Source organism: Euwallacea similis, chromosome 5 (genome assembly GCF_039881205.1).
Source record: "Euwallacea similis isolate ESF13 chromosome 5, ESF131.1, whole genome shotgun sequence".
NCBI classification, from domain to species: domain Eukaryota; kingdom Metazoa; phylum Arthropoda; class Insecta; order Coleoptera; family Curculionidae; genus Euwallacea; species Euwallacea similis.
Window position 1 is genome coordinate 5,301,461 of NC_089613.1, and position 21,442 is coordinate 5,322,902.

Below are 21,442 nucleotides of genomic sequence, written 5' to 3' on the forward strand. Positions count from 1 at the left end.
TTTCTATGCGACGAAGAAGCCCTGAGAAATTTAGAAACTCTGGAAACGAGCGACACATACTCTGTCACCTGTGTTGCCTCAATTTTCAATTTTAAGCTTTATATAAGCCGAACAATACCCCCACATTCGCTTACTTTGTAGATGGCCTATCTACTCGAACTCGAGCAAAATTGAGGTACCTCAATCCTGTAATTCTTCAATATGTATCTGACAGTTCCTTTATTTACATTTTATCTCAAGTCAATAAGGACTTATCATCAGTGTCATCCGTCACATCAGACTGAAGTTGTCTGTCAACTTCTTTGACAAATTGCAGCTCATCGCGCTAACAATTTCTCTCAACAGTCCACTGTCAAGATAGGTTTTTCTTGTCATTACTTGCATCACAATAACTTCCAGTGCTTCTCGCCGAACAGCCGCGCTAACATTTGCCTTTTCCCTTCGTCTAGTCTATATCATCCCCCATCTTTTATACCTTAAGAAAAAATAAAACAGAATTGTGACATTGTCGCGTTGGACAAAATTTAGTAGCCTTACCATTGCTGGTGTTGCACACGCTCGTCGTAATTGAAAGTTTTCAGTCTAATTTTGCGTCAGGATGCCCACCAGGAGCTTGTTCCCGTTGCAAGTGACTCCTGCCCTTATTTCGATAAATTTCTCTCATTTCATACAGCCGGGCAATCTACAAGAAACAAGAATTGACAACGTTGCCTCAATAACTAGTAGAAGTGGCAGGGAATTTGACAGTTGATTTGCAACAAGTGCTGCTCAAACAACCGCCATTTTTTTGACACTGACAGGGACATGTGGCAACTATGCGGTTAGCATTTGTCTTTAAATAAGGCGTCACGTCACATTTTGACAGGGATAAGCTAGCTTAGCTGTCAACGCCTCTAGATGATGCACATATATATGAAGGTTTTTTGCTTTAAAGGTGCAGTTTCTGTTGAAGAAAGCCCGAATAAACCCTAAGACCCTTATTAAGAGACGTCCCTGATTGTGTTTAGTGATTTATCGGCTCAAAAATCGATGTACCCCATCTATGACGCCACTGGTTCCTAGCGTCTAAGTGAAAATTAGAGGAGTTTAGAGGTTTCTAATTTAATAATCAAAGTGTCCAGTGGCAGTGCAATAAATCAAGATTATTGTAAGCGTTATAAATCTCGAAAAATCCATCAAATAAGCTAGTTCCATTTATTAATCCGTTTCAGGACGTCCCATCAATGTTAAAATGTCTAATTTCATTTTTAAACTTTTTCTCAGTACTGGGGACAGATATACTTGTAGGTCTCAGTTGAAATCTCCAAAAATTAATGAAATTTTCATACATCGCGACGCATTCCTTAGAGACGCCCCTGGATTTCAGTGTTTACATGAAATTAAGTAGTCGAAATTCCGAAAAATTTCATATTTTTCCGAGCTTCACAGAAATACAAAACAAAGAATTTAGGAAGGGAATTTAACGAAAGCCAACCCCATTAATCTCGACTGCGCCCCTATCACAAACCGCAGAGAGAAGCATCAACAAACAACTGTAGAGCTGACAAAGAATGGACCCACCCCAACCCCGCGCAGCCAGGCGTGACGCACTATGGCCATATGCGCACCCCCTCCGTCCACCTTACGGTAACCAGCGCAATTAATCCTTGGCACTTTGCCTTCAACTGTCATTATGACAGGTGATTTATCGTGCTGTTTACCCTTTTATTTTTACCCGCAGTGGCGATGCCAATTTAAAACCATCTGACTACGAATTTCAAGTGTCATTATTTTTGTTTATGGATAGGAAATCGTGCGTTCGAGCAAGTCAAACACGGTCCATTGTGTGATTTATATGCCTCGATGGGTAGTTTTGATTCGGGGTGTAAACTACGAAGATTTATTAATAGGTCGGTTTTAATTTTGGGTGTAAGCCTGAGGTTTAAACTTAAACCGCAGGCTGCACATCAAGCAACTGCTTGATTACCGTATCACGTATAAACAGGTTACCTGAAATTCTACTCTCAACGTGCAGATCTTGGAAACCGTGGGAGGCACAAAGGGCCGTTAGGAGAGGAGATATTTGTCTTTTTAACTTTAAAAAAATCCCATCCGGCCCCATTAATCTAAATCGGAAACTGCTTTCGGTTCTCTTGACCGTGTCGCCTATTTTCATTTGTATTCGTAACTGGACCACTTTAGATTAAATTAACCTTTAGATAAACGTAACTGTAGGGAGTGTAAAATGCCCTTAAGGACAAATAGATCCAAGTAAATACTTGCAGCAAGATAGTTTCTATAGGAACCTAGAAACAAACTCACCGGCTAGTTAAGGTTAGATGATGTGCCCTTCTTCCGTCGTTTGGCAAATTTACTTGGACACAGATTTGTCGGCATTAAAAGTGAAAATGCAATCGTCTTTCAAATGCTTAACATTTTTTTTTGTTTTCAGTTGTATATCTAATCACATTTAACTGTCGGCTAACTCGATCTAGGTCAAAGATCACTTGTAGATAATTTGTCGATACACTCATAAGAAATCCTAAGAATCCTAAGAAACCTTTGGTTTCCACCAAAGGTTCCATCCTAAGAAACCTTTGGTGGAAATACCGAATTTTCGCGTGAATTTACCTAACCGTCAATTCGGCAACATCAGTACGAAGACTTTTGGAAAGAAACCGATTTTCAGATATGGTAATTGGTATTACAGATTTACCCCTAAATTGCCGTGTAATTTCAGTTTTTCAGCAGCAGTTTGAAGGTGGAATATTTAGTCATCTTTAGCTGTCAGTTAAGGCTGACTATAGCTGGGTTAAAGACTCCTTATAGGCAACTTTTTGATGGACTACATAACAATTTTTCTTTAATTTCTTATAAAATTCGCGAATTTTTAGGCAAATTTAAGAGTCGAATATCTAACCCACTGTGACCCTCAGTTAAGCATAACCTACGTACTATAAAGACCCTGAAAGCAGAAGTGACATTTTCATTGGCTCCCCTCGATATTATTGTTTTGTCACCTGAAGTCTGAGCGTCGAATCTCATCTTTAACTCTCAGTGAAATTTAACCATAACCAGTTTAAAGATACCTTAAAGGCGACTTATTTGCGTCCATATTTAAAGGAGGGAATTTTTTACATATTCGAGATTTTAAATTTTAGAGACGCACAAATTGCTCGATTTTCCTGTTAGTTAAGCATAGCTGTAAGTAGTTAAAAACTCTTGCCTCATTTTAACATCACTTTTTAAACAAGAATTCCCCTTTGGCGGCGTCCGATAAAATTTAACGATGTTTATTTGGGTTTTGAAGTACTATTTTCTTGTTTTCTTAAGAACATTAGAGAATCAAGAGGAATATGCTCTCAAGTGATATCGACTGAAACGCTCATGACTGCATAGCCCTGAGACCACCTCTTCATGCTCTAATGAAGCATGGCTCACAAGGGCTTGAGTAAAAGCTGTTTAACCATACCGGAACTAACTTGAACTAACATCTATTTAGGAACATAACTTTGTTCCATCTAAGTTTACCTAGATTGCGTTCGGTTCTCATGAAGTTGGTATCTTCAACATTGCAGATGGTTTTCTCAACATCCTGCCAACATCGACCAATTGATGGTCCCAGTGATACATTAGTTTTATCAGATATTACTTAAGTGGTAATTCCGTTAATTCTACTGTCGAATATTACTGGAACAAAGTGTTCGTTATTTAGTTCCGTTTTCGTAGCAATGACTACTCTGCCGCTTTAACGTGCTACAAGTAGTACTGAGTTCTCTTCACCGTAGTAAAGAGATATCTAAAAAAACAGGAACTAATGCAGTAATGCATTTTATGCTATATTAGTTTGGCTAAAACAGAGAAGAATTCCGTAAGCTGAAGGACTCCGGAGCTGAAGCACGAAGATACTACGCCTATATGACATATGAGAGGGAGCGAAAGAAGCGTTGCGCATTTTGGTCCAGAGTCGTTCCTTCTTCCTAATAAGGTTTGAAATGATTAAAAATATCGTATTTTCCTGTTCAACCACTGACGTCTTTAAATCGTTTTCAAAAGTAGCAAAAAATAAGCGATTCAGCCAGGCAGGGGTAAACTTAAACTCGTTATCAAATCTGCATGCCGTTTTCAACTTTTACATTCTACTTCCCATTTTCCTGGAATTAAACAGTGAACTTACGTGTTAAATGCGGTGTAAAAACATGGATAAACGACTCCAGTTAGTAATAATTGCAATTATCAACCATCTACTTAATATTTGCACTTACGACGGTAACTGAGTTGTGTCTGCTACACTTCCAAAGCGATCATCGGCCTACAGCCGTTAACCGACAATCATTCCCTATTTTAGTAACGAAGTGGTAATAAAATCGCGCCTGATGACTCTAAATTCTTGACTTTCAAATGAGGCAATTCAGCAATCGAATGACTTCAAAATTGATCAAACTAATTCTCTTCTAAAATTCGAATGGGATTTCCTAAACCTAAACTAGAGGATTTTTTGGAACTCATGGAATTTCCAAAAACTACAAATAAATCTAAAAACTCTTTTAGGTGTTCAGGACATCTGATCGTCACAGAACCTTTTCGAAAATTTTCGTTCCTGAGATTCAGAAGCGTAAACTTATTTTTCGGGTGCGATCTCATCCACATTTTTTGAAATGACTGCAACATACCAAAAAGTTCAGTTAAACCGGCCTTCGATCGCCGTATATTCGATAATCCCCATCACAGCCCCCCGAACTTCGCACTCCCGCACCTACGCGTCGCCACTTCCACGCCAAGCTTCCGCTCTCTCTCCATATCCCAGTTTCCCCAAAATAGCGAACTCTGCACTTCTGCACATCATCCCCCAAATTTCCCCAGTTTTTCCCCAGTTAGCGCCACCGACTTCATATGCCCCCTTCTCCCTTCGCCTCGGCAACGAGTCTATCCCCCAAAGAGCCGGGGCCACGCCCTTTCCGCATCCTGGCGGAGCAATTGGCGCTGGGCAGCTGGCGCTAGCCTTACTCATTGGTCGCTTTCCCCACGGTGGAGCGAGGGGACAGCGGGAGGAGGAGCGGAGCAGGAGAGAGCTGGGATCGTTGCTCCTCCCTAGGGAGAGCGGTAGTAGCAGGCGAAACTTGAGGTTAGCAGTAGCGATTTGGATGTCTCTCGCGAGGGAGCAAATCGGGAGTCTTTCGGGACATTTGACATCATCAGTGCTGTCGCTCTGGAGACCGCTTTGTATCGCGAGACGTTTTCCGGGATAAAAAAATCGGTTCCTGTTGTGTAGCGTGGGTGCTTCGATAGTCTTAGATTTCCGTAAGAGAGCTCCTCAGTGTCAGGAATTTTTCTTAGACTTTGGGAATTTTTTTGTTGACCTAGGTAAGTGCCTTCAGTTGCACATGGAGGGAATGGACCTTGGAGATGTTTCGTGTCTGCTTAGTAGAAAGGGGGCCCTAACAGTAAATAAAAACGAAAAATAGTTTCTTGAAAACGAAAATTCCTCATATTTATTTTAAGAAAAGGCATAGTTGAGAGCAACTTTTGGACAAATACTCAATGTACAGGGAGCAACATAAATAATTCATTAAGTTCGGGAGGTGATTTACTTTCATATTCATACTCTATGGATTTTATGAAACATTTTCATATAAACATGCAACCAGAAAAACCAGGTGTATAGATGGTAAAAAACACTGGTTTACTAATTAAGTAAACATAGTAAAATGCAAAAATAGTAATAAGTAGAATATAAAAAATGTATTTACATATTTAATTGTTTATATAAAATTCCAGAATAAAGAGGTATCAATATATTTTTTACTATTTTTAAAACATAAAATTAAATATGTTACATTTCAGTTTGCGATTTTTCTAAATATTATAAACCACTCATTTTAAAAATTACCTGCATTTACCATTTATGCCTATAAAATTATCATATTGCATTTGAAAGATCCCAGAACGTTAATTGAGTTCTCAAATATTAAAAAAAAAACTTCCGAAAATTTCCACATGTAAAGGAGCTGTGTTTTAGCACACTTCAAATTTTAAGCTCTGATATCTACGGAATTCATACATCAATGCGGTTAAAAAAAATCACGTAAAATTCATCATTCCACGAGCTCTCTAAGTTTACGCAATTAGAATTGCAATACTTCTTTCTCCAATTTTAAAATTTTATTTAGAATGCAAAGACCTCAAATTGCAATTACAAATTTCCTCAGTAATTGAGGGCCCACGATGAATAATATAGGGTGAATTTTTGAAATAAAATCAAAGGGGTTTATACTTAAAATCAGATTTAACAGGTGCTGATTGGTCGGTCGGAGGGCAGGGGGATTTTCAAAATTTTAAAAGTTGTTTTGTCTTGTAACCCGAACGAATCTCAAACGTCATTTTTAAAGCTTCTGATTTGAGGATTAACGATCAGCAATAAATAGAGTGATTTTTGTTAAAATTAATTCAAAAGTGTTTACTAAATAGATTAACAGGGCACTTATTTAAAACTAAAGATGGATTTTGACGATTAAAAAAACACTTTTGTTGCATTATTCAGTTGATTGCTATAATTTATTATTTTTAAATATTAAAACAAATATATTTTCTTTTTATCTCTTTAACAGCACTTTTTTGCCTTTCTAGAGTCGAAAGATTTTATAGAAAAAAATTAGGTTTAAGCTCAAATAAGTGCAGCTATAAAACCTTATCAACCCACCATTCGCCGGCATTTTAAAATTTTCAGTCCTTAAAATCCAATCAAATCGTATTAGTTAAAAAGTAATCCTGAAAATGTCCAAAATTCCCTGAAAATTCGTCAAAGAAGAAAAGATTTCTTTAATATTTGCCATTTGCCAAATTTTGCGGTTTGATATCTCTAAAGTTCATGGAGTAATTGCCCGCAAAAAATATATCATATTTATCATTCCCGGCGTTCTGCTTATAATAATGCTCAAGTGCGGTTATGATGTGTATTTTATTTTATATATTTATATTTATACTATATATTATGTAAATAGATGAAAAAATATATAAATATATTTCATATATATTTAATATATATATACATATATTTTTATCTATTTCTACCATTTTGAGCTTGCTCTAAAATAGAGGCGCACATTTCGAACTCAATGTCCAGTGACTTAAATTGTGGCATACGTGTGGTCAATAAAGAGTTTAAATCAGGCGTTTTAAGTGAAAAACAACTGCTAAAAATCGTTGAAAATGTCTAAAAGAAAAAAAGTGCTGCATTTGGTTTGTTCAAGTCAGTTCTTCTCAGGCGCTCAAACTTGATCGCTCTTCTTTATTGAAAATTCTTGGAGCAAATGCTTTAAAAAAAATTACTAGTACTTTCGCAAGCAAACCTTTGACACCTCTTTAGCTTTACAAAATAATGAGTTACTTTGATGACTATTATTGATAACATATATATTGATATATTGATAACAGTAAGGTTCTCTCCTAACGCAAGTAAAAAGGCAATATTGGAATCGAAAACATACTTTTTGCATCTAATACAGAAACAATGCTGATCTATCAGGTTGTTCGGAAAGTAATTTCGTTTTTTTATGTGAAAATGAATGACAGTTTTCGTATAATAAACAAATGCTTTATTAAATTATATATTGGCCGTTCTGGTCCAACACCTTTTGCCATCTTTCTGGTAGTAGCATAATTCCACGCTCATAAAATTTTTTGTCTTTGCTGGCAAAAAACTGATCGAGGTGGTTTTTGACCTCATCATTTGAGATGAAAGTTTTACCGTCTAAAAAATTTTGGAGTGACCGGAACAAATAATAATCCGATGGTGCCAGGTCTGGAGAATATGGTGGGTGTGGCATTGTGTCCCATTCAAGCTGTAAAAGCTTTTGGCGAGTGACCAAACTTGTGTGAGGTCTCGCGTTGTCTTGGTGAAACACTACACCTTTTCTGTTGATTAGTTCGGGTCTTTTCTGTTGAAGTGCATCCTTCAGTTTGTCCAGCTGCTGGCAGTAGACTTCCGAATTAATCGTTGTGTTATCCGGTAAAAGCTCAAAAAAAACGATTCCTTTAAAATCCCACCAAACAGACAGCATCACCTTTTTTTGGTGAATATCGGCTTTGGAAATGGTTTGAGTCGATTCATCTTTTTTGCTCCATGACCTCTTGCGTTTGACGTTGTTGTATACAACCCATTTTTCGTCCCCAGTAATGATGCGCTTCAAAAACGGATCATTTTTGTCACGTTTGAGAAGCGAATCGCAGACGTCAATGCGGCGACACAGATTTCTCTCTGTGAGAACATGGGGAACCCATATATCGAGCTTCGAGGATAATCCCAGGCCTTTCAAGTGGTCATAAACTGTTGAATTCGATAAATTTAACTTCAATCCGATCTCACGTGTTGTTATTCGACGGTTCGCATCAACTAATGCCTTTATGGCGTCTTTATCAGCTTCAACCGGCCTTCCCGAACGTGGTGCATCTTCGACATCAAAATTGCCAGATCGAAATTTAGAGAACCAGTTCTGACACTGGCGTACTGTCAACACACCTTCTCCATACACATCGGTCAATTTCTTTCTGGCTTGAACAGCATTTTTACCCTTTCTGTAGTAAAACAGTAGGATATGTCGAAAATGCTGCTTATCGCTCTCCATATTTAAAAGGGCACCAACCAAAAACTACTGCGTAGAATTAATTGAAATGTTTCACACACAAGCCTTGTTATATGAGCTCTCAAAGCATATAAAAATTATATGGCTTAAGTGTGAGGTTAAGTGCAAAAAAATACCATTAAATCCTCTGTCGGGAAAAAACGAAATTACTTTCCGAACAACCTAATAGATCCGTTTAGAAGAAAAATAGGCATTCAGATTTTCACCAAATAAAAAATTTAAAGCGGTACTAATTTTTTATTGCCAAATATAGTTTAAACTTTAAGTAAGTAACATAAAAAGCATATAATTGAATCAATAGGTATTTATTTGCACGTCAATACGCCGCCATTAAAGTGCAATCACTTACCATTTCAATCGAAGATAATTGATGCTATCTTGCACACTAATAACATAAGGTGTAAAGTTAATTTTTCTAATTCTAGGTTATGTTAGATCATATTTTTATATGATTCCTGTGAGAAATCGGAATTATATTATTATACGTAAAATTCTTACGGCACGCTTCACAATTATCGTACAAAAAGTTAAGGAGGTATTGTATGGTTGATAACACCAGATCAACGGCGCTGAAGTAATGAAAATTTTCGGTGTTAGAGACATAAAGCTTAACATATGCAGTCATTGCTGACATGTGTACTATTTCGGAATGGACATCTAAGACTTTTGTCTTAAACCTGTAAGAAATATTTTTACCTCTGCAGGCACTTTCAGTAATATTTCAAAATATAGAAGAAATATTAAAGGGAGCTTTGACAGATGTCAATAAAATTAAACGTTAGTGTCTTGAGAATGTATTATTAAAATTGAATGTTCTGTTGAATTTTTGAGTTTTGACAGCAATGAACTATGTATTTAAAGAAATATTCGAGTGTTTAGTAGTTTTTTAGCACCCTGTATAAAAAGAGTTTCCTTACAATTTAATATTATGAAGTCAATTTAGAAAAATTTAACTTAAATTTGCATTTAACTAATAAATATTATTTTTTTATTATTTATTTTATTATTTTACATTTTTATTTTATTTTATATTACATTTTGTACGTTCATTACTTTCTTCATTTGCCTAAACTCTAAAAATCCAAAACTTTATCTGTCACATATTAATAAAAACCAACAGTCACCACTCATTCACCTCAGTATTTGATGTATTACAGGGTGCTCCAAACGGCTCCACCACGCGTTCAGACGAAGCCACCCCCGGCGTCCCGACGCCTTCCCCGTGGCCGACCTTGAGTCTGGAACTGGACGCAGCTGCGGCCTGGGGTCGCAAACTGTACCCCCCCGGGGCCACCCCCACACGCACCGGGGCCGGGCTCATGTTTGGCTTGCACCACCATCAGGACTCGGGCGCTGGGTTGCACCACCACCAACCCAGAGGGCCCAGCCTCAAAGAGGAGCCCCTTACGAGGGGGTGGATGCAAGGTGGAATTACTGATCAGAATGGGTAAGATTTCCGTAATTACGTATTGACAACGCATATCTCGTAAACTGTGAGAGAGTTGAAGTGGAATCTCTGGAGAATTGAAGCGGTGATTATTTTTAGACATGCCGTACTCCACTTCTTGTGAGGGTAGTTGTAAGATGTTGGGGGGTATGATGTTGATTTCAACGCGCAGGAAATACAGCAACGTTCATGCAGCTTTATTCATAGAAACGTAGGGAAACATGACACATGATAAACTCGAACTAACTCACGAAAGCTTGAACACGTCTTAAATTGATTAAAATATTAACATCTCTTGTTTAAACAGAACTAACTCTCATAAACCTGATCATCTGAAACTAAGCCGATCTAACCTGATGTTAAAATTGAAAATGTTAACAAGATCTGTTAAGTAAGTATCTGAAGTAAGGACGGTTGGATGGGATATATTGCTATAAATTAGGTCTTTTCTAGATATCGGATAGATAAAAACCGAACATAAACGCTATCGTCAATGATAGCTTTGTAATCAAGCCGAAACCGATAACCCCCTTGTTGGCGCAAAATGCGAGACTTATTGCCCTCAATATCGATCGTTTGTCATTGTTTTAGGACCTTAAAAAGTCCGCCTTTAATACCCACAAAATAAACAAAATTTTCTGCTATAGAAAGCTGAGTAGAGTTAGCAACCAATTTGGTTACAATCCGAAATTCCTTACTTGTATAATCCGGCCAACCCTTAATGGGGCTTTAAATGTCACCCAGACCATTAAGGGTCAGTGAAAAGGACAATAGTCGTCACAACGACGTCCCTTGGCAACCCTTTAGTATGCGACAAGTCCATATGGCTAAACGATAACATTTAATTGTAGCCAGTGATTTTATCTCGAATCTAGAAATTCTATGACTGCCATTGTGGAATGGCCTTTTGATGCCCATATGTGTGGGGTCGTTGAAAAGGGGAGGATCCGGCATGCGATATCGATGTACCGTTAATGCAGCATGTGTGAATAGCTCATTAATATTTATTGTTTCAGTTTCAGAGAAAAACATTCTCTGGAACAGTCGTTTGTAAAAAAGAAGGAGCCGTAATTCGAGCTAACGCCACTAAAAGGCCCTTTCCGGGCGTTCTTTTTTTCCCTTTTCGGCGTGTACAAAATTAATAGGAACAAACGAACTCGAACATTTACCACCTTCATTAACGGGCTGGTATAAATTATCGCGAGGGCATAATTCACCGGGCACACGGGCATATTTCAGTCCTGCCAGGACTCGCAGGACCGAAATCCTGCGGAGGATAGCGAGACGGACCGGCCCGGAAAAAGGATCAACAGTTATGTAAAAGCCGCAGTTTTTATGTTCAATTTAGTAGTAAATTGGCCTTCGTAGTAAAATCTCGTTGAAATCCTAGAGAAGTTGAATGAAAAAACTGTATTGAACTTATGCAGGAATTTTACTGGTGCGACGCTTGAGCAAGCGCTAAATCTTAAGTCACAATTTCTGAGGAATGGAAGAAAGTGCCTGGAGAAACGGGAATGCGGGAGAAAAGCTTCGGGTAAAGACTTCCGTAGTGAAATCTATTAGACACTAGCAAAAATGATAAAATTTGTAATTTCACGGTTGAAGCAAAAACTGAGTTAGCTTAAGGCTTAATCGAGCAATAAAACTCGAGCTATGAATCCAGAACGTTCAAAAAAACAACCATAAGGAACAGGGGAGTACAGACGAAAACCTTCAAGTAAAGATTTTCGTAGTAAAATCCCAGTAAAACCAAATCCCTAAATCTTAAAGTTTTAGCGCTTTTTTTAATTGTAAAAAGACGAAATTATTCGATAGAAGAAATGCTGTTTCATAAAATCAACTGTTAATTCCAGCATTTTTGGAATCAACTCGAGGTTAATCAATGATGACCCGTTGATAAAGTCCTGCTAAAGTCTTTCGCTATTTAAGCTGTTTAAGTTCATGAACCGTAACACGTTCTATTTCTTCTGTTCCATAGAATGAATCATAAATTCAACTATTTGGACAGCGAAGTAATGCCGTTAAAGAATGAAAAGGAAATTATTTGATATATTCAAAGTGGAAGACACAAAAGTTGATATATGATTGTTTCATGAACATTTATCTATTCTGTTTCATATCGTATCGCACATAATTCCTTTTTTTTCTGTACGTTCAATGGCTGAATAAGTTAAAGCCGTTCAATTCTAATAGGAAAGTTCGAAAAATCCAGCATTAAAATTTGAAACAGCATTACCTCGTCGAGTTTTTCTTCCGTTCTACAAGCATGGGTCTCCTGCAATATTCTCTCGCTTCTGTTCCACAGAATTAATTATAAATTTCATTACAAACATTACAACAACAAACATTACAAAATCATTATTGGCAGAGCAAGTGAATTCTTATATTAATTGCTTAAGCAACATTGCCTCTTCAGATTTCTTTACCTTTCGCAGCTCAGAGTGCCAAACTCACATTCTGCTCCATAAAATTAATCGTAAATTTAGCGTTTGTGGACCAAACTCAACTGTCAATCAGTTTTTAATTTCCTAGAGAATAAGACTGTATCGTTAATATTCTTATTTCTCTTATGGAAATTTGAAATTCTGGAATATTCTGTCTTTTCCGTTTCATAGAATAAATTGCAAATTTCAGAAAAACTATTTGCGGATGTTAGAAAAGTTCGCAAAAGTTTTCCAGTAATTTTTCCAACATCTTCTGTCTCTAACAAACATCAGATTTTGAGTTGCGCTCACGTCTTGTCTCTTCTGTTTCATAGAATCGCCTGTAAATTCCAGCATTCGTCTACCGAATTCTGCTCTTGGCGTGAGATGGAATTTAAAATAAGATTATATCCTTAAAATTGTCTCTCTTCTGGAGCTTTTAAACTCTTAAACATTCTGGCTCTTCTGTTCCACAGAATAAACCGCGAAGTTCGGCATTCGTGCAACAAATAAAAAACTACTTGTGGATGTTAGAAAAGTTGGTGAAAGTTCTATGGTGTTTTCCAACGTCTCTCTCAGATGCTGAATGGCGCTCCCATCCTCTCTCTTCTGTTTCATAGAATAACCTGCAAATTCCAGCATTCGTAGACCGATTTCAAAATCATATAAAGATGATTGAAAAGTTGGTAAATTCTAAGGCAAACTTCTATATTAAGTGCCCAAATAAAATTGCATCGTCGAGCTTCTGCCCTCCCGGTGCTGTTTAGGGTTTGAAACTTGAGTATTCTGTTCCACATAATAAACTTTAAATTGCAGGATGTGCAAGCCAAATTCAAAGCAATTTAAGTGCAAGAAGAAACTTTTGTGCCTTGCCCTGTATAAATTTGTCGCAATTTACATATTTTGATGGTTGCTGATAATGACTTATCACCTAAATAGTTTGATACTCCCTTCAATCCATAGACAACCCTCTAATGTGCCTGATTCATTAAAAGGAATATATTTGTTGATTGCTTGATTTCATGAGATAAGTTAGCAATTACGACCGAAACGTCAAGTGGCGTTCCACGGTGGAATTAACAATTAATATTATTTTCAAGGAGTGTCTTCGGGCTAATTTAGTAATGGTCTTTTTATGCTTATTTATGCATATCGCGTCGGGGAGACACCCCGTAAACGATGCGGTATATTAAAAAGTCATCAGGCGCCCCACTCCAAGTTCCCTTGTCTAACAGGGATGATTTTTCAGGTCCACAGTTGCCAGAGCTCATTTCGAGAAGCAGCCACCATCCAACTTAAGAAAATCCAACTTCTTCCATTTTGTGATAGCTCTGTACGACAGAGCAGGCCAACCTATTGAGATCGAAAGGACCGCATTTATTGGTTTCATTGAAAAGGACCAGGTAAGAATCAAAACGTTTCAAGGAATTTGAAAATGAGAGTCACTGAGAATCAGGTTTCGGTTGTCGGAATGCGTGAGAAAAAAAGTCGTATCTTCTGACTTTTAAAAAGCAACAAGGGGGAGGAAAAATGGTGCTGTTCGTGCGAATAAATGGAGTGTTTGTTTTACGACATGGAAATAATTAGGGCAAATTAAGGGCGGAAGTTGCGCTACAGGCTACAAGGTGGTAATTAATTTACTTACACGAGAGACTTCTATATTTTTAATTCTCGGTTTGGCATTGTGACACGGCCGATTTCATTATCCATAATTTCCGTAGTCCTTTTTGAAGTGCGCTTAGAACTATTCAAAATACACAACTATCCAGAGGAACCTATAGTAATTTAAAATAGGTAAACAGCAGATACTCAGTGATCAATTGTTCAAGAAATTGAGAAATGCTTGACTAAGATAAGACCATGGTTGCATTTGGTAGAAAATACAGATCATTTAAGCAGCATCGGTAGCTGATAAAGATTTTACCTGAAACATTAACTGAAAATATACATATTTTTAATTCAAGGTAAGACTATGTTTACATACAGGTTAGTCCAACTTTATAGCGTTTTTCAAAAATTTACGAGAATGAATCGCCAATTTTACCCCGAAATCCTTTGAAAATTCTCCATGGCAATTAACCCCCTTATAGAGGGTGCTTCATTTAAAGCGACACGAGCGATTATCTTTGAAACCAAATTTAGAATAAAAAAGGTTTCGAACAAATATTGCTTGTTTTGAAAGGGAACGTCCAATGCACATGATCAAATTTTTACTCAAGGTCATTTAAAGGACATTTCACGGCCAACTTGATTTTTTTAAAAGGGACACCATTTTTTTAGTAAATTTGAAAAGAACTAAAAAACTTATGTATTTTTTGTTGCGAAAGTCTTTTTATAAAACTTTTCATTTTCCAGATATTAACAAAAATCGAAGTGGCACATTTAAAATAACACATGACTTAAATTATGAAAAAGCTTTAACAATAAAAAATAAAAATTCTAATAATTAACCCAAAATCATTGTAAAAATTATTTTTAAACATTTGTCAGTCGAACAATTGCTCAAAATGTTAACCTTCCACATCGAGTAATTTTTCAGTTCTTATGATAAATGATTTTGAAACATTTCTGAGCATCTTTTCAGTTGTTGATTGACAAACTACTCTGATCCGATTTTTCATATTATCCGGAATTGTTCAGACTTGAACATACATCTTTTCTTAGAGATCTAAAATATCCCCAAGATCTAAAAATAAAGAAAAAATGTAATGGGGTCAAGTCAGGTGATCTGGGTGGCCAGTTCACTGGATCATTACGTTCCATCCATTTTTCAGGAAACGTTTCATTTAAAACGTTTCGTGCCACATGAGCAAAATAGGGTTGACATCCATCATGCCGATACCACAAAGCAGTTGTTCGATCAAGAGTAAGGTCTTTCAACAAAACCGGTAGATCATTTAACAGAAAACTACGATATTTCTCTCTATTTAAGTTGCCTTCAATAAAAAATGGTCCTATTATTTTGTCGTCGACAATGCCACCCCAAACATTAATTGACCAAGGTCTTTGATGTTCTACTTATTTTATCCAATGAGAATTTCCGAGGGGCCAATAGTGAATGTCTTGACGATTTACCTCATCATAGTTCGTGAAAATGGACTCGTAGGAAAAAAGTACATTGAAAAAAAGTTTTCATTCAAATCTCATTTTTCCCTTGCCCAAATACAAAATTACACCTGCTTTTCAATATCGTTGCCATGTTCTTGGTGGAAGGAAACATAATACGGATGCAACTTATTCAATTTTAAAATGAAATGCACACTGGCCAACGAAATGCCCGAAACTCTTGACAACTTAAAATAGCTATTTGGTTGTTTTCATTGGTGGCAGTTTTTGTGCGGTTTTTTTACTTGTTTCCCAGTTGCCCCATTCAAGAAATTTCTTGATTATTCGATAAAAAGTTCGACGACTAGGTGCTCTTTCTTCAGAGAATCTTTGCACATAAATCCGATAAGCTTCAGCGCCGTTTTCACCACTTTCTCTGTAAGCTAACACCATTTGAATTTTATTTTATTTTTTAAAGTTTTCCATTTTCCATTTTAAAGTGAACAACTTTAATTAAAAAACAAATAATTAGCTTCATCTTAAAGATTTCTTCGAAATTTATAAATAAATTCGATACTCTAAAATAAATTACGGGTTCATTCTAGTGCAAACATGGCTTTTTTGTTCAACTGATAAATGTTTAAAAATATTTTTTTTACGATTTTGGGTTAATTTTGAGAATATGTGAATTTTTATTTTCCAATAATAAAGTTTTTTCGTAATTTAAATCATGTATTATTTTAAATGTGCCACTTCAATTTTTGTTGATATTTGGAAAATGAAAAGTTTTATAAAAAAAACTTTTGCAGTAAAAAATCCTTAAGTTTTTTAGTTCTTTTGCAAATTTGCTAAAAAAATGAATATTCCTTTCAAAAAAATCAAGTGGGCCTTGAAATGTTCTTTAAATGACCTTGAGTAAAAATTTGGTTATGTTCGTTGGACGTTCCCTTTTATAACAAGCAATGTTTGTTTGAAACTTTTTTTTATTTTAAATTTAGGTTCGGAGATAACCTTTTGTGACACTTTAAATAAAACCCTGTATATTTCTAGTTAAGATTGAATTATGTCCAAAATATTTTAACCGCTCTTTCTAGAAACTCCAATTAACCTGAATAATCAGGTTACTTCAAGGTAGTTTTTAAAATAGAGTTCGCCATAAAACTATGTTCAAGATTTAAGATAGTCTAAATTAAAAGTATTAACCGAAAAGTTCAGTAAATTTTGGTTAAGGAATAATGATAAAAATGAGATATTTTTAAGTTAAAATAGGGCTGTGCTTAATTTGGTTCAGATTAATAGTCTTTACAGTTATAAATAACAGGCGATTTAGCATTAATAACAATTAATTTTATCTCAGAAGTTTCGAGAAAAATTAATGTGTTTCCATGCAAATCAATAGTCTTGAGTTGAGATATGACTATGTTCGGGATAGATTACATTGGTATTAGGATGATATTATATGGAAATTGCAGGTAATTAATCGCAAACTAATCATTAGACTTTGACCGAGACATCCTGGTAAATAAAGCTCGAGATAATTATGATTAAGAGAGTATTTTTTCAAATTAGTACTGTGTTCTTTTAGCAGATAAGACTATACAGGGAATTTCAAATTCAATCCTCACCATTGGAATCTCGGAAACTAGAGAAGATACGAAGAAGTTTAAATGGGGGCAAAATTGGGTAATCTAGCCTACCTAGAATACCATTTTCAAAATTTTAATTTTCCGAGCACCTCCGAAGGTATCCGAGAAACACTAAAAATTGGAGATTTCGTTTTTATTTTTTTTAGCGTTATTTGACATGGGATCCCAAAACCACAAGCACATTTTCGGTTTGTCCACTTTTTCTCATCTACACGACTACAACGACTTGTCACATTTGCCATCTGACTATTTTTCTGTCGAAAATCTAATGTGGCGCTCATGAGGAAAAATAAAGTTGATGATGGTAGTCGAAAGACGAAACGTGTGACATTTTTTCTAGAGTTTTCTGAAGATTATATTGATCATTGTCACTCACCTCCAAAGATCGAAAAACCCCTATTGGCCAGAACGGTGACACTCCGGACAGCCCCGCGAACGAAATTTAAGAGAAAAAAATGAACAACCTAAACAGAACTCGTGTTGCCATTAAAACCATCAAGGGTGATTAAAATATCGCCGCTGAAGCGGCTTATCGTTATCCATCATCAGTTCTCCATGTTCTCCATTATCTAAACACGTTGGAGGACTTGAAAATTAATCGAAAAAACTGTTTACATAAACATGTTACTTTGCGGCACACGTTAAACGAATGTGTTCCGGTTTCTTTTTTAATAAATAAGTTTTTGATGGATTATTTGAGGGTGCGCCTGGGCAAGTGATGGGCGTGTTTCGACCTTCTACTACGTATATAGTCTTGATAAAAACTCAATTAGAGGGAAGATGTAATTACGAGTCTACTGCTGTATGGTTCGGGGTGCGTTTGCTTGCACCATCTACATGGTCAATGTATCTTAATAAATCTCACAATAATGTCCGTTATACCGTGTTATCGATACCGGTATTTAGCCCGTGGGTGATAAACGACTCCGGAAATTTATTCACTCTTTGTTGTTAATTCCTGTTTGTGCCCGAATCCGTTTTCGGGTTTCACGATAACTTATTTCGTAATAGGGAAATAGAGGTCGATATAAGGAAATCTATAGAAATAGTTTATTTTCCTGGTTGTCTTGTATTGTAATTTCCTTTTTTGACATGATAATCATTAAATTTATTGAGCCGTACTGGGGCCCATACACTACCAAGCGAATGCTGCGCGATGATTTGCCCGTGTACGGCAATGATTGGTCCGCTACGGCAACCGAAAAATGGTGCGTAATGGAACGCAACGCGTACGCACACCGCGTAACGCGTTGCCCAATTTCACACAAAATACTTCAACAGTTTTGAAACCAGTTGCGTGTGCAATTTGTCCGATAGTGGATGGGTCCCTTTAGACCCCGTAGTTTTGGACATCAACTAACCTTTTCAGTTCGGTTATTTTTATTAAATTGTCGATTATGTGATACACATGAAAATCTCTAAAGAAGTCAGCCACCTGATTTTGCCGTCAGGAAAACCATCAATCAAATCAATCGTGTCAGTGCGCTGTGATATCGTCTTTAGTTTCCGAGATATTCAATTCGATACCTGTTTTCGCGATATTGAAGGCGCTTCAAAGCTGGCAACGCCTAATCTAGTTGCATGAGAAGCCTTCACCAAAATCCAACATATTTTGACTTCTACGGCAGCTATATTGAATTAAATCAAGTTTTTCTTCTTCTCTTTGAAAATGCCCTTGACAACATTACCACATCCAAATTAAAGTTAATTTTGATTACCACAAGCAAAACAGAATTACAAAATACTGTGCCTATATAATTCACTTGAATGAGTAATCAAGTTTTAGAGATAGAATTTTGGACATACTTGCTTCGCTTCTATTACAAGCTCTCCCTTGGGTAATGATTCTAAACTCAAAGCTGATACAGTTCTGTTATCTTCCCGATTAATGTACAAATTTTACAGTGTGTGAAAGAAACTTTAAGGTTTCAATGCGCATATAATTCACTCCTGTGAGCAATGAGGTTTCAGAGGCAGAATTTTCGAAATTCTGGCTTCGTTTCTATTACAAACTTTCCCTTGGGTAATAATGCTCTTAAACTCGAGGCTGCTACAGCTCTGTTATCTGCCCGAACAGTGTACTAATGTTACAATGTGTGGAAGAAACTTTAAGGTTTCAATGCGCATATAATTCACTCGCGTGGGTAATGAGGTTTCAGAGGTAGAATTTTCGAAATTCTGGCTTCGCTTCTATCACAAACCTTTCCCTTGGGTAATAATGCTCTTAAACTCGAGGCTGTTACAGCTCTGTTATCTGCCCGATCGGTGTACAAATTTTACAGTGTGTAGAAGAAACTTTAAGGTTTCAATGCGCATATAATTCACTCGTGTGAGTAATCAAGTTTCGGGGGTAAAATTTCGAAATTATAGCTTCGCTTTTATTACAAACTTTCCCTTGGATAATGCTCCTAAACTCGAGGCTGATAGAGCCTTGTTATCTGCCCGATCGGTGTACAAATTTTACAGTGTGTGGAAGAAACTTTAAGCTTTCAATGAGCATATAATTCACTCGTGTGAGTAATCAAGTTTCGGAGGTAGAACTTTCGAAATTCTGACTTCGCTTCCATTACAAACCTTTCCCTCGGATTAAACTTGAGGCTAATACTGTCACCCTCTTATCTGCCTTATCAATGTTCAAATTTCCCAGTTTATGGAGAAAATTGTAAGGTTTGGATAACTCCATTTGTCACCTCTGCTACTTATCACATGTCGAGCCCACAATTGTCGGAATCTCACATTATCTTCATTCCTTCGGGAAAAATAACAGCAAGGTATTTCCATTACTTGGGTAACTTACAATTGGGTAATTTTCGCATTTGATAGTTATTTGAACTAGACCACATGTGCGAAAATGTCCACAGTACTTTTAGCTCTCAGACCTGTATTTGGCGATTGATTTTCCACTCATTTTGGCGATTCGAGAAGCGAATCTATGTCGTTTTTGCCCTTCAAGGGAGTTGATTTTCTGCACGTTGAATTTTGTAGCATCGTGAATCATTTTATTTACAAATCAGAATCCTCAGACCCGTAGAACAGTGCGCAGAATTAGCGCTGTAGTGCAAAGACGACACTCCACGACCAATCTGAATTTCTGCCAATTAAACTTAATTTCGAGTTTGCTTTCCCTACGCAGGATATTCAAAATAGCCCTTTTATGATAAATGCCCAGCGTGAAACGCAATTACTCCCCGGTAGTGTAATACTCTTCTACCTAAACTCCCGCGTTCTTGTTGCGAAACTCCCGAGGGGCAGTGGCGTAGCCTGCATCCGCAAACATCTCATAAACTTGAAAATTTCCTACTTAAACTGAACCATGAATAGTCTCCACCAATCTTCCAACCAACAAAACCTGATAAGTTCCGGGCAACTCGTCTACTTGTAGATGACAGACATATTTCATCTACTACGGCAGCAAAAGCCGGATTTAATTAGTTGTAGCTGGGAAGAGCGAAATCGCAGCGAGGGAAATTAAATCCAGTTACGTCACTGGATCTGGTATTTATTCCTCTCACTTTCGCTATTGTACACTTTGAAGCGTGGCGGCGCTGCCATGGAAACGACGCCACAGACGCTAAAATTCTACATTACCGCCGTTTCAGTTACGACTCGTAACTTGTATCTTTCATGGAAATGGCAACTAGGAAATTGTTAAATTGATATCATTACACTATTTAAACAGTGAGTCGCTTTCATTTGGACTTGAATTTGCAGGAAATGGAAACGAAGATTTTGTTTGGGTTTTAGAGCATAGAGGGCTTCAATTATTAGGGAGAGGAGACTTCTTCTCGCAGGAAAAAAAATACTCCGAGTGTTTTCTGAAATCATTAACTCGAAGGGTGTAAAATGTCGATAATTTCTCAAGTGTTAACTGGTCGGAAGAGTCAATATTTGTTTGAAAATGGCCGGTTTCTGACCCTGCCCGAAAGACCAAATAGTGTGATGAATTCTGATTCTGAAATGAATTCTGTGATCCCGAAATAATTATCTTGTAAACTTGATAACTCTCAGAATTGAGTTACAAAAAAACTAAAGCCCCAATAACGAGTTTTTTATTGGAGAATTCGGACTTTTTTCTTCAGTTTCAGAGAATTTCAAGCGACGTTCCCGTGATGTTTATACTTGATTGTACGTGGTTTCTGCCATAAACGCGCTTTTTTGGAATTTATGCAGTTTTTTAATTTAATTAACATCGACAGGTGTATGATATTTTACGTTACCGTACTGCATAAACTTTCAATAACGACAATTTCGTTTCATTCA

The 21,442-nt window shown here is 36.8% G+C and overlaps 1 protein-coding gene across 4 annotated transcripts in view; it reads left to right on the forward strand.

Moving 5' to 3' along the window:
• Positions 1–5,098: 5,098 nt before the first annotated feature.
• kn (EBF transcription factor knot) overlaps positions 5,099–21,442 on the forward strand; it is a 71,907-nt gene continuing 55,563 nt past the window's right edge. For all 4 annotated transcript variants that reach the window (XM_066390481.1, XM_066390484.1, XM_066390482.1 and 1 more), the window contains exons 1-3: positions 5,099–5,343; positions 9,779–10,068; positions 13,741–13,894. In XM_066390481.1, coding sequence (XP_066246578.1) covers positions 9,941–10,068; positions 13,741–13,894 — 282 coding nt within the window. In that variant the 5' untranslated portion in view covers positions 5,099–5,343; positions 9,779–9,940. The remainder of the gene's footprint in view (positions 5,344–9,778; positions 10,069–13,740; positions 13,895–21,442) is intronic.